This window comes from Peromyscus maniculatus, chromosome 23 (genome assembly GCF_049852395.1).
Source record: "Peromyscus maniculatus bairdii isolate BWxNUB_F1_BW_parent chromosome 23, HU_Pman_BW_mat_3.1, whole genome shotgun sequence".
Classification (NCBI taxonomy): Eukaryota; Metazoa; Chordata; class Mammalia; order Rodentia; family Cricetidae; genus Peromyscus; species Peromyscus maniculatus.
This window is the reverse complement of record NC_134874.1, coordinates 16962140-16975822: the sequence shown is the minus strand read 5'-3', so window position 1 is coordinate 16975822 and position 13683 is coordinate 16962140. Positions and strand designations below refer to the sequence as shown.

General features: G+C 53.7%; 1 protein-coding gene and 1 long non-coding RNA gene across 3 annotated transcripts in view; one reads left to right on the top strand and one right to left on the bottom strand.

Annotated features, from left to right (window-relative positions):
• Positions 1-614: 614 nt before the first annotated feature.
• Scarb1 (scavenger receptor class B member 1) overlaps positions 615-13683 on the top strand; it is a 68091-nt gene continuing 55022 nt past the window's right edge. The window contains exon 1 of one of the 2 annotated variants that reach the window (XM_006970669.4): positions 615-939. In XM_006970669.4, coding sequence (XP_006970731.2) covers positions 814-939 — 126 coding nt within the window. In that variant the 5' untranslated portion in view covers positions 615-813. The remainder of the gene's footprint in view (positions 940-13683) is intronic. The other variant, XM_006970668.4, reaches the window with a different exon arrangement.
• LOC121825514 (uncharacterized) lies at positions 7987-12725 on the bottom strand. Its single transcript, XR_006067834.2, has 3 exons — positions 11642-12725; positions 9979-10028; positions 7987-9471 (listed from the first exon to the last, which is right to left on the bottom strand). It is a non-coding gene; the product is annotated as an uncharacterized LOC121825514 (long non-coding RNA).

Sequence of the window (13683 nt, the reverse complement as noted above, 5' to 3'; positions counted from 1 at the left end):
CATCTCTGCCTGATAAGCCCCTAGAACACCTTCCCGGATGGAGTCAGGGCCCCAGCGGGTGTCTGGAGTCTGGAATTCTGAGTGGAGGGTGTGCAAAGACCGTGAAGGACGCGGAATTCCGAGTGGAGGATGTGCAAAGGCCCCGAGAGAAACGGAATTCCGAGTGGACAGCGTGCAAAGGCCGGGAGGAACACGGAATGGAGGGCGTCCGAAGGCCGGGAGGGGCCCGGAATTCGGAGTGGAGGGCGTGCATGGCCCGGAGGCAAGCAGGCAGGCCCCAGCCGACTGCAACTGATGCAAGGCTAGGGATGCTGGAGCCGGGAGGCATTCGCATCGGGAGAAAGACGAGATCACAGGAGTGGGGGTGGCTAGCCAGTGCAGATGGAGCCAGGGGCTTCTGCGCTCTATGGGGAGCGCATCGGTTCCCACTTTGACCAGCCAGAGACACAAGGAAGCGCCATCCGGAGCGCGCAGCGGGAATCCAGGCGCCCGGTGCACTGGTTCAGAGAGCTGCGGAACTCGGAGGGGCCGCTCCAGACGGAGGCCACGCCCATGACTCACCACTAGAGCACCGCCCACTCCCCGCCCACCCACCCCCTCCGGAATCCCGCGCTGCGCGAGGGGGCGGGCTGCCCGGGCCATGGCGCATAAAGCCTCTGGCCACCTGCAGGGCTATTGCTGCGCCGGCCACCGACGGGGACTCACCTTGCTGAAGCTTGAGCCTCGGCTTCTGTCATCTCTGTGGCCTCCGTCGCCTCTGTTGCTGTCCCCTTCAGGCCCGGAGCCCCGCGAGCCCCGGCCGCGCACGCGGACATGGGCGGCAGCGCCAGGGCGCGCTGGGTGGCGGTGGGGCTGGGCGTCCTGGGGGTGCTGTGCGCGGCGCTCGGTGTTGTCATGATCCTCTTGGTGCCCTCGCTCATCAAGCAGCAGGTGCTGAAGGTGAGTGACTCGTCCTCCGGGGGAGAGGGACGCAGGGTGGGACACTGGCGCTACCCTTCCCACCACCTGGGAGGCCCAGGCTCACCCCGGAGGCTTGGAGGTCTGAGTCACCAGCGTCCCAGGGGCCTGACCCTCGCTGGAGCAGAAGTGTGGCCTGGTTGTCCGAGTTTCGATTGCTGCTGCCCTGACCTCCAGCCCTTCTACGCATCCCGGCCGGTGACTGTACCTAGTGAGCTCAGGGCTGTGGGCAGCTGGTGTCCCCTGGTACCTCTCCGTGAGGCTCCCCCGGACGCCCAGTCCTCAGTGGGTGTTCTGCCTGTCTCCTCCCGCCCAGATGCCCCAGCGATGCCCTGGCTCGCCCCCACACTGCCTGCCAGTCTGGAGAGTTAAGCCGCTTTCCTCCCCCACGCTCTGGCAGAGGCAGACAGTACCCAGGTCGGTGAGGGCAGGCAGCCGGGCCTCTCTCTTGATCTCACTCAGCCTTAGGTCCCGTTGCCCTTTCAACCGGGCACCTATATTAGGCGGGCGGTGCCGGCCAAGCCACAGACTCTGCCCTGGGAGCCTGTGTCCTCCGAATGTGCCCGGAGCTCATTAAGTCCTGGAGATTACCGTGCCATTACACTCCAGCTAGGGGTGTTTCTGAGACGCTAAGCTACCCCGGAAGGGGAAACCGAGGCTGGCCTTTAGGGACCATTTAGTTAGAAGTGGACCTGGGTTATAGAAGAGGTTGTTGTCACATGGGTTGATTGACATCTTTCCTCTTAGCGGGTTTGTTTACTGGGAATTTAAGAATGGCTTCGTGCAGTGTGCCCCGTCGTAGGGTGAATGAAGGAGAGAATGAATGAAGTTTGCTCCTTCTTAGGCCCTGACTGGCCTTCCAGATGGAGCCACAGGTGGCTTTCCTGGAGCTCTGATGGGCACTTCTGAGTCCTCTTGGCCACACTGTCATTTTTAGTGCTTTGAATTTTCAACCCTTGCTCCTGAAGATCCTCGGATCTGATGGCAAAGAAGTCCCAGGATCCCAGGGGTTGCCGTGTCTGGGGTCGAGGAAAACCCTTTTCCCGTTGGAACCTCAGAATTAGCAAAGTTAGCAGTGACGGCCTTGTCTCAGTGACAGTCTTGGTTTTCAGCCACGCCAAGACCCAACACGTGGACTGGCTGCCTGTTCCTCACCCCGCTTGCCGCGGGTGGCGTGAGCAAGTGACCCCTGCTCTCCTATTTGGGGGTGAGGGGGGGAATCTCAGCTGGTTCCCGGGCTCCTCTCAGGAGTGTTTTCTTTTATTGGGTTGGTGTCTGCCGGGGTGGGGGTGGTGGGGTGTTAACGTGTTAGCGTTGGGACTGCGCATGCCTGCCGGGTCAGTGGGGCGGGGGGCATCTGCCCCGGGCTTTGAGAAGGAAAGCCATGTTTGGGGGAGTTGCCCTCCAGTTAGTAGCTTGGGGCTTTAAGTTTGAGTGAGCGGCTTCCAGCACCCGACGAGTGAAAATCCCAAAGGCGATTGGTTGGGGGGTGAGTGGCGTGAAGGAAGGAAGACAGGAGGACACGCCTCGCCCAAGACAGCCGCTTCTTAGACGCCCCGGCTGGAGTGCAGCCGACCTCCTGGAGGAGAAGAAAGCTCACTTCAGGAGCTGGCTGGAGGGCGGGGGCGGAGGGGAGCAGGGAGGGGGACCCCGGAGTTGACTTTGGCCACTTTCGTTCTTTGCGACTTGAATGGAAGCCTTGTTTTTGTGAATTTTCATGTTTTATGCGTTTTTTTTTTTTTTTTGGTCAGTTAAAGAAGTTGATGTATAAAAGGCAGGAATACTTGGTTTAAGAAACACAAAAGAAAACAAAAACAAGGTGCTGTAGAGACGGCTCAGAGGTGATCTTCCAGAGGACCCGGGTTCAATTCCCAGCACCCACATGGTAACTCACAACTATCTGCAGCTCCAGTTCCAGGGGATCCGACACCCTCACACATACATACATGTAGGCAAAACACCAATGTCATAAAATTAAAAATAAATAAATTGTAAAGAAAAAAAAAATCAGGGCATCAGTTACCCAGCATGTAACAGGCCCTGGGTTCCAGTACAAACATAACAACCACACAACACACAGACACATACGACACACACACAGAAAAAAGAGAAATTTCTTCTGATGTTATTATCATAGGTATGGTATCGTTTTAGACCTTTCTATAGATATGTATATACAATTGTGTGTGTGTGTGTGTGTGTGTGTGTGTGTGTGTGTGTGTGTGGTGTGGTGTGTGCATGCACGTACTTGTGTATGAACCAGGTAGGCGGCCAGCAAGCCCCAGCCATCCTCCTGTCTCTGCCTTCTCATAGCACCGGGTCACTCTCAGTGCTCAACATTTAATGTGGTGCCCGGGGTTCAAACGCAGGTCCTGTTTGCCCAGCAAGCACACTCTGCCCACCTCACCACCTCACCAACTCTGATGGACATATGTTATAAAACCTGAGCTGGATAGTCTCTCTCTCTCTCTCTCTCTCTCTCTCTTCTCTCTCTCTCTCTCTCTCTCTCTCTCTCTCTCTCTCTCTCTCTCTCTCTCTCTCTCTCTCTCTCTCTCCAGGGTCTCACTATGTAGCCCAGGCCTCAAACTCACAGAGATCCACATATGGCTACCTCTTGAGTACTGGGATTAAAAATATGCACCACTGTGCTGGCTTAAGTAGTATGGTTTTTCTGTTCAGTGTTAGTTCTCAAAGGTGCATTCGTGTGCGTGTGCGCGCCTGTGTGGCTGGGCTTACCACACAAGTCCAGGCCAGAGGTTGATGTTGGATGTCTTCCTCAATTGCTGTCCACCTTATTTTTTGAGACAGGCTCTCTCATTGGATATGGGGTGTACCTTCTCTCTCTCTCTCTCTCTCTCTCTCTCTCTCTCTCTCTCTCTCTCTCTTTGGTTTTTCGAGACAGGGGTTCTCTGTGTAGCTTTGCACCTTTCCTGGAACTCACTTGGTAGCCCAGGCTGGCCTTGAACTCACAGAGATCCCCCTGCCTCTGCCTCCTGAGTGCTGGGATTAAAAGCGTGTGCCACAACCGCCCGGCTAAGTGGTGTACCTTTTCTGCTGGAGGCTGGCTTGGGAATCTGCCTGTCTCTGCCCACCTCAGTGCTGGGGTTCCAGAGATGGACTACTGTGCTCAGTGTTTGTGTTTGTTTGTTTGCTTTTGTTTTCTTTTTGAGGTTGTTTTTGTTTGTTTGTTTGAGACATGTTTTCTCTGTGTAGCCATTGCTCCCTGGAATTTGCTCTGTACACCAGGCTGGCTTCAAACTCAGAAATCCACCTGCCTCTGCCTCCCCAGTGCTGGGACTAAAGGTGTGTGTGTGTGTGTGTGTGTGTGTGTGCGCGCGCGCGTGCGCCACACCTGGCTCAGTGTTCAGCTTTTGTTCGGGTTCTGGGAAACAGGCCGCGATCCTCTAGGAAGCTGTCTTCCCTGTCCTGTTCAAAGGTTTCTGCATGACAGGCAGACAGACCATGCCAATCTGTTACTGCCTCCCCCCCCAACTACTACACCCCCCCTACCCCACACATACACTGTGCGGTATTCCTTTGTTTACCGAGGCCTCTGTTGACCGGCCACTTCCTTTGTCTCAGGCTACAGAGAGCACATACCCTCGTGTGTGAGTCCACAGACACTTCCACAGTGTGAGTCTTAGCCTGTGGATCCACAGGTGTGCTCCATTTCGATTTTGGTATTTTCTTCTTGACTCCCGCTTGAGGAGAGTTCTGGCACCAGCCACTTCCCCTTGGTTCTTCGTTCATTAACTACATCACCCTCTCTTGGGCTCTCCAGGGGCTTTGATTCCCATCTTCAGCTCCACGGGGTTGGGCCACGGGATGCCCACGCAGGTGACAGTTTCCAGAGCTTAGGGGTGCAGGCACACTGTGCCAGTGTGCTAGCTGGGAGGTGGGGGGGCAGTCCATCACTTGGGAGCTGGGCTCTGTCAATGAGACAGCGGCCAGATCTGGTTTGCTCCTTTGAGAGATTAGCAAATTACAAAGGCGATTACAAGCGCCTTTGGAAATGTCCTGTGAACCCGCCTGCTTCTTTCTGGTTTGCGCCCAACCACGGTGTTGTGAAACAGACCGAGGCTGCGGAATTCTTCCTTTCTACAGATAAGGGATCTGGGCCATAGCAAAGGTCGGAGAGCAGGTTATTGAGCATGGCCTGTGGTGGGCTGGGAGGGACTTTTTAAGTGCCCATGCTCGATTTACCTTCTGTTGGGAAGCAGGAAATAGGGAAGAGCCCTCTCTATACAGGCAGCTGCTGGGCAGAGTCAAAAAAGAATTAAGAAGGGCCAGGTTACAAAAACATATGGGCTGAGCGGTGGTGAAGCACGCCTTTAATCCCAGCACTCGAGAGGCAGAGCCAAGCGGATCTCTGGTGAGTTCGAGGTCAGCCTGGTCTACAAAGTGAGTTCCAGGATAGCTAGGGCAGCAGAGAGACCGTGTCTTAAAAAAAAAAAAAAAAAAAAAAAAAAAAAATCAAAAACCAAAAAGAAAAAAGAAAGGAGAAAAAGCACATGGATGATGGAGATAAATCACTGTTCCTGTTAAAGTCCCTCCTCCCCAGCCTCTTGCCTGTCCTCCCAGCTACCTGGAGGCTGAGGCAGGAGGAATGTAAATTCGAAGCTGGCTCTCAGCTGTACAGGAAGTTAAAAGCCGGCCTAGGCTGTACAGGAAGTTCGAACAGTGAGACCTTGCCTTTAAATAAAACGTAAGCTAGGCACGTCGGGGCACACTTTTAGTCCCAGTGTTCAGAAGGCAGAGGCAGGCAGACTTCTGAGTCAAGTTCCCGGACAGCCGGGGATGCATAGAGAGACCCTGACAAATAAATAGATAGATAGATAAATAAATAATTTAATTTAAAAAAAGGCGAAAAGAAAGCTGAGGATACAGCTCGGTAATAGAGCGAGGCTTGCCTAACATGTGCAAAGCCCTGGGTTCAACCCCCAGTGCTGCAAAACATAATAATAATAATAATAATAATAATAATAATAATAATAATAATAACAATAATAATGACAATAATAATAAAAGCTAATCGTTTTTCATATTTTCTTATTTTTTTCAAGACAGGGTTTCTCTGTGTAGCTTTGGTGCCTGTCCTGGATCTTGCTCTGTAGTCCAGGCTGGCCTCGAACTCACAGAGATCCACCTGCTTCTGCCTCCCCAGTGCTGGGATTAAAGGCGTGTGCCACCACATGCCTGGCAGTTTTCTATATTTTCAACAGATTCCTGTCAGTGCAATTACAGTTCAGAAAAAGGTGTGGGAGGGGGCACACCAGACACACTAAGCACATAATGCTGGGTCCATGATTCTTTGCGCATTTTTGTTTTATTTTATGCGTATGGATGTTTTGCCTGCGTTTACATCCGTGCGCCACGTGTGTGCAGTGCCCTCGGAGACCAGAACAGGGTGTCAGATCCTCTGGAACTGGACTTACAAGGTGGTTGTGAGCCATCATGTGGATGATAGAAATTGAACCCAGGTCCTCTGGAAGAGCAGCCAGTGCTCTTAACCACACTGAGCCAGCTCTCCAGCCCACCATGATTCTTTTTGTAAAATATTATATGTATGTATTTATGTGTGTGTGAGTGGACAGGGTCGTGCCACAGTGTTCCTGTGCAGGCCAGAGAACAACTTCCAGGAGTCAGTTCTCTCCTACTATGTGGGTCCCAGGGATTGAACTCAAGTCGTGAGACTTGGCAGCAAGCATCTTTACCTGCTGAGCCAGCTCACTAGCCCCAGTGGTTATTATTCGCTTTGTAGTGCTTTGAGTCAAGCTCTCTATTACTGAGTGTTACCCAGGCTTTATTTGAAATAATCGTGCTTCCTGAGTGCTGGGGTAACAGGTCTGTACCAATCCACCCGGCCTCATTAAAAACAAAAAAAGAATGTATCCGTGTCTTATGAATTTAACTAAAAATGACAAGTGAGGCAGTATCTTAGGGTTACGATTGCTATGATGAAACACCAAACCAAAGCAAGTTGGGGAGGAAAGGGTTTATTTGGCTTACACTCCCACATCACTGTTGATTATTAACGGAAGTCAGGACAGGAACTCAAACAGGGTAAGAACCCGGAGGCAGGAGCTGATGCAGAGGCCATGGAGGGGTGCTGCTTACTGGCTTGCTCCTCATGGCTTGCTCAGCCTGCTTTCTTATAGAACCAGGAACCACCAGCCCTGGGGTGGCCTCACCCACAATGGGCTGGGCCTTCCCACATCAATGACTAATTAAGAAAAATCTCTGCAAGCTTGTGTACAGCCCAATCTTATGGAGGCATTTTTCTCAATTGAGGCTCCCTCTTCTCAGATGACAGCAGTCTGTGTCAAGCTGACGTAAAACTAGCCAGCACAGGTGGCATGGCAAGGAAGGAAACAACTGAAGGGGGTGATTGCCCTGTGACTTTCCTGGAGTGTGTGTGATAGTGTCCCAGAGGCCACCAGTCCACCAGCACTGAGAACCTGGCTGCTTCACCTAGAACCCAACCTGGCAGGCAGGTGCCCATCCTCGGGACCACCCCCTTCATCAGAGGCCCTCATAATCTTTCTCTTGTCTATGACTGGGGCCCCTGTGCTGTCCTTAAGTGGGGTTTCCTGTTGAACTCACCCCAGGGGTTTGATCTATACATCTGCTGATGCCTCCTTCATCCATTTGTCCCTGAGGTGCAGAGCAGAAGGCTCAGGCTGTCCATGCCTCCCTGTTTCTGTCTGCTGCTTTCTGCTACCTCCTATCTAGTTCACCGACATCTTAACTTCACGTGCCTGGGGGTGCAGGTAACCCCTGAACCCCTTTGGTTGCTCCACCTGCTTGGATCCATATAGTAGTCTCAGCTTTTCACAGGCAGCCAGAGGAACAATGTCCATCCTGCTCAGATCCTTTGGCATTCCCCGTCTTTTTCTGAGGAACCCCAAATCCCTCTCAGCAGCTTGAAGATCCGCACTTAGTCTGTCTCCCTTTCCCTCCCTCGACTCAGCCACCCCCCCACCCCTTGGCCACCCTCCTGGTTTGAGCAACACGATCCCTAGTCTCATTTCAAAGGTCCTGACATGTCCCTCAGCCTGAACTGGAGGGATGGGTGGTTGTGATCTGACCTGTGGGTTCTGGGAACCGGACCCAGGTCCTCGACGGGAGTAGCTGCTGCTGGTAACATCTGAGCCATCTCTCCAGCCCTTATTCGGTCCCAGGCCTGTATGTGATGCTTTCTTTTTCCTGAACATGAAGTTAGCCAGGGGAGGGGCTGTGGGAGCTGACTGGGATGCTGGTAGATGGCTGTCTACCTCTCCTCACCTCAATTTTGTCTCCTGCTCTCACTGCTCCCTCTGGACCCCCAGGGAACTCTCAGGAGTTGGGCTAGCCTGGGGTATCTACACTGTCCCTGAGTTGTTTGGGGACCTTTGTCAGAGCTCTGGGGCCTGGTCCTTGGAAGGGGGCCCTGACAGAAGATAGCAGCTTGTAGACACTGTTACCTTGAGCAGTCTGCTGTTTCTCAAAGCCTTTTATTTAGTGTCTAAATGGCTACAGTTGCTTTCGGCTTCCTTCCAGGGAGACACACACAGGCACACATAGATAGAAAGTAACTTGTCCCAAGTCACACAGATTGAGGTAACAGAAGCAAGCTTTTCAGTGAATTCAAAGCCTGTGGTGGTGTAGCCTCCGCTGATACAGACTGTAGCTTCTGGGTGGTGTAGCCTTTGCTGATAGATTGTTGCTTCTGGGTTTAGTTCATCCTGACTGGAGAGGCCTAAGGCCACCACCCTGGTCCTTCCTTCTTTTACCCTTAATGGATGAGTCCTCCATTTATCTGCATGGCCAGTGGATGTATTCTAGGCTTTTCTCCCGTGGCTGCCTGAGAAGACTGCAGGCTCAGAGCCCCTCAGGAGGACTCAAGTGGGAAAGTCTGCCTTTCCCCAGCTTGTGGCACCCTATGACCTTGAGGCTAAGGTCTGCCTGGGCCACTGTGGGCCGCTCTCCCAGTGGGTTCTGGGGCCCTCAGTGTCAGGATGGGTATCCCTGCAGGTTCCTTGCTCTCCAGGCCCTGGGTAGGGATGTTTGGGTGTGCTGGGATTTCTTCTGTTTTCTTCCTCTTTCCTCCCGTCTGGCTTCCGGTCCCCCTGGCTCGTGAGGAGCTATTTTGGTTCCCTACAGGGCTGTGGCTGTGGCTATCGGCTGCCTATTTTTAGTTCCAAGCGCTTACTTCTGTTCCCACCTGGTTCCTTGTACATCCACTAGTACGCATGTCTCCGGTGCGTGTGTCACACCTGTTGGTGAATGTCCTCACAATGGTGGCCCCAGGTACACTAGCACATACAGCTCGGTGTAGGGTCCCAGTGTTGACATATGTGGCTAGGTGTGTTTTTGTGTGCCACGCAAGTTGCGCCCATCCACATGTGGATGCAAGTCGTTGTCTGGGCCCTCGTGGACACAATGTGCGGATACATGTTCCCATGTGCTGAGGAGGGGCAGGGGACGGGGTTCCATAGCAGAGGGATGGCCAAGCAGGTGCAAGGCCATCTAACCCTGCAGGAAAGAAAAAAAGGGTCATTGTCACTCTGTGTGTGGTCACTGTGTGCAGCAGTGAGGTGCTCCTGTCTGGCACTGAAGCCTGGCTCTCCCCTTTTTCATTCCTGGAAGGCCCCAGGGACCCTTCCGGGAAGGATGGACTCCTTACTGTCCTCCCACAATGACTCACCCTAATTCACCCCAACTCCAGGAGTTCAGCTACCTGGAATCCTGTGCACTGGCCTTGGATCCCAGCAAACGACTCTAGACCCGCTCCTGGGGAGGCCACTCGGCTCTCTGTAGAGCCTATCTTAGGTGCACGAGGGTTCCTAAGAGGTCTGGCCCAGGCTGCCAGCTCTGTGGCCATCCGGGACTTCTAGAGTCCAGAGGAGTGTTCACACATCCTTGGCCAGCATAAGAGAGGCTCCAGGCCACCATGAGCCCCTCCCCCAGGTTGTCACTGGAAGTTTGACACTTCCCATTTCAGGACTCGGGAGTTCAGCTGCGAAGCTCCCAGCCGCCTACCCTGGATCCGGTGTCGCCAATATAGTCCAAGGAGGATTCAGCCAGGGGCTCTGCCAAAAATACAAACAGGAAGCCGGGCGGTGGTGGCGCACGCCTTTAATCCCAGCACTCGGGAGGCAGAGGCAGGCGGATCTCTGGGAGTTCGAGGCCAGCCTGGGCTACAGAGGGAGATCCAGGACAGGCACCAAAACTACACAGAGAAACCCTGTCTCGAAACACACACACACACACACACACACACACACACACACACACACACACACACACACAAATACAAACAGGAGAGGAGGCTGAAGCAGGAGGATTGCTAATTCCAGGCCAGCCTGGGCTACAGCGTGACAGAGCTAAAAAAAAAAAGAGAGAGAGAGAGAGAGAAAGTCGACAAAAAATGGAAAACAGAAAACAAGAACGGTTACACTTTTACCTCTCTCCTCTCCCTCTTCCTCCCTCACAGGTGGCCTTGGCCACCTCTGGCCTAGGGGAGGGTCAGGCCAGGCTGCGTTGCAGACAGAAACAAACAAACAAAAACCAGGCCTGGCTCAGCCTGGCTCAACCTGGCTCAACCTGGCTCTGAGCCTTAAGAGGAGCTCAGGAGGCTTCATGGCTGCCCAGGGGCGATTTCCACTCCAAGCCTTGAATGGCCGGGTGCTTTACACCTTCTCAGATCACGGTCTCCTCAGACCTGGGGGTTTCTTGTCTCCTCCCATCCCTTTTCTTTGCGATGTTCAGCTGCTCAGGGAGGGGAGGGAAGGAACAGGAGTGGTCTGACCCTTGCTTGCTTCCTGGCATTTCAATGAAGTTCCTTCCACCCTCCCTGGAAGCTTCTAGAAGGGCTCTTGGGCCACTTTCGCGGTGGGGCTCCTGGATGTCTTCATGGCTGTCGCTGGGCTGGGTCCTTTTTTGCTCACAGTTGGTGAGTCCTCACCTTGCCTCAGCTCTACTCTGGTAGAATATGCCCAGGCCCGGCTCACCGCTCAGTGCCTTAGCCATCCAATGCTCAGCTCCGGACTGTCTTCCGTGGGCCTTCACCTTTCTCTTGAACTCCTCCAGCCTTGACCTCGAAGGAGGACTTTGGTCTGCCAGGTGTCTCACCTTGTCCTGACCCCCCCTCCTCATCTCCGGGCCTGTCCTCCTGATTAGCTTGGCCTGGGGTCTTCATTACTGTGGCCGCCAGCCAAGACCTTGGGAGCAGTCAGTCATCACTTGCTCACTCTCTCTCCTCTCTGCTTGAGCCCTGGGGAAGTGAGACTCTCTCTCCTATCTTCAGTCCCTTTTCCTGAGGCTGGCTCCTGTCACCGTATCTTTTATCGGGATTCTTGAACTTCTTTCTGATGTCTCTCTCCTGTGTTCTCTCCCCGCGGCTCCCAGTACAGCAGCCAGAGATAACCTAGGACCTTCTCCTGCGCCATGAGGCCAGGACCCTGCCCTTCGACACCTTCCCGGCCTGTCCTCTCCGCTTCCCCTTGTGCATGGGCCAGGTCTGTGGGCTTATGCCTGTGACATGTCCCAATAAGAGCCCACTTAGGTCAATTCAGATCGCATCTGCTTGGGAAGCCCACATTGGCTCCCACAGTTGACACGAAGGCCCCCCCTGGCCCCAGTCTCCACGCCATGTTTTTTTCTTCAGCCCCAATACACTGTACTGTTTACCTGTGACATTTACCTGTATATCGGGCCTTTTTCTTCTGCCACGCTGTCCTCATGGGAATCCTGGGCTCAGGAGGGCAAGGACCTCTGTGGTGTTTGTTCTCTGTCCCCAGTGTTGGAACTATTGCCTGGCACCGGGCCTTGGGTTCCCAAATATTTAGCCAGAGCGGACAGGCCGAATCACAAGGTGTCCTGGGACACTTGGCACTATGAGGTCCCGTGCCAGGCCATGGGTGCCATGGTGCCACTGCCCCGCCATGGCTTGCCTAGCAGTTCTTCCTGTCACAGACCGCTCTTTAGAATTCCCAGGTGCATCTAGGCAGCAGTGGCACACTCGGGAGGCAGAGCCATGTGGATCTCTGGGAGTTCGAGGCCAGCCTGGGCTACAGAGCAAGATCCAGGACGGGCACCAAAACTACACAGAGAAACCCTGTCTCGAAAAACCAAAGGGGGAAAAAAAATTCCAGGTACTGTGGTTTAAAGGGCTGGTTCAGGTTCCAGGCAGGTAAAATGATGTGAATTTGATTCCCAGAACCCAGGTCAAAAGAGCTGGTCATTTCAGCGCTGGGGAGGAGGCAGAGGCAGGAGCATCCCTTGGGTTTGGCAACTCTAGACAACCCTGGTGAACTGGGGAGTTCCAGGCCAAAGAGAGACCCTGTCTCAAAAATCAAGGTGGATAGTGTCTGAGGAACCACACCTGAGGTTGTCCTCTGGCCTACACACACACACACACACACACACACACACACACACACACACACACACACACGATGCCTGGCCCATCAGTCTTTTCTTCACAGGCTTCTATCTGTCTGGCCAATCAGTGTCCTGAACCCCCACCCCAGTATACACACAGACACATATACACACACACAGATACACAGACATACACAGATACACACACACACAAACCCACAGACACATACATACATATACACACAGAGAGGCAGAGACTTGCAAACACACACACACACACACACACACACACACACACACACACACACACCCTGGTCCATCAGTCTTTTCTTCACAGGCTCCTGCCTGTCTGGCCAATCAGCATCCTGGCCTCTACACACACACACACACACACACACACACACACACACACACGCACGCACGCACGCACGCACGCACGCACGCACCCATCTTCTCCTCTAACGTTGCCTGCTGTTCCTTCTGCCGAAAGCTTTTCCCTTGGCTCTTTTACTCAGTTCCTCTCCTGTGCTTCAAAGTAAACATGTATTTTGTGGTGCCTGGGAGTCACCCAGAGATGCACTCATGCTACACAAGAGCTCTGCCACCAATCTACACACTGCACCTGTAAGTGGGATTTTTATTTATTTATTTTATTTTATTTGGTTTTTCAAGACAGAGTTTCTCTATGTAGCCCTGGCTGTCCTGGAACTCACTCTGTAGACCAGACTGGCCTGGAACTCACAGAGATCCCCCTGGCTCTGCCTCCCAAGTGCTGGGATTAAAGGCGTCCGCCGCCGCCGCCACCACCACCGCCTGGAGAGATTTTTTTTTTTAAATTTGAAGACATTTCCTGGCCACTAGCTTACCCCACGTCCTCTGAGGCTCCCCTGGGACTGTCCCTGAGCTCACCCTCCAACCATCTCATCCATTTGGTTGATGACCTACCAGGATGAGGATCCTGCGTGCTTTGTACACAGCTTTACATGGCTGGGGTGGGACCAGTGCTGAGGCGCCGGGCCCGGGCCCTAGTGGCCATTATTGAAATCACAAGCCTTGTAGCTTGACTCAGCTCCATTCTGTGGGGGCCGGGGGGGGGGGGGGCTGTGGGTGAGTCACGGGGCTCTGATGTGCCTCTGTCTCCCAGGACAGCCTCCTGAGCTGGCAATCATATGGCCCAGACCACACCCAGTGGCCCGAGCCCCTGGCAAGGACCACTCAGGCAGGATCCGAGTCTCGAAGTGCTTCCTCTTGACTCCAGCAACTTCTCTCTGGTGTGGGTGCCAGGGTGTACCCCATGTATATGCAGCTGGCTTCCCCCAGTGACCTCTTACCTGTGTCCCAGCACAAAGGCATTGGGCCTGG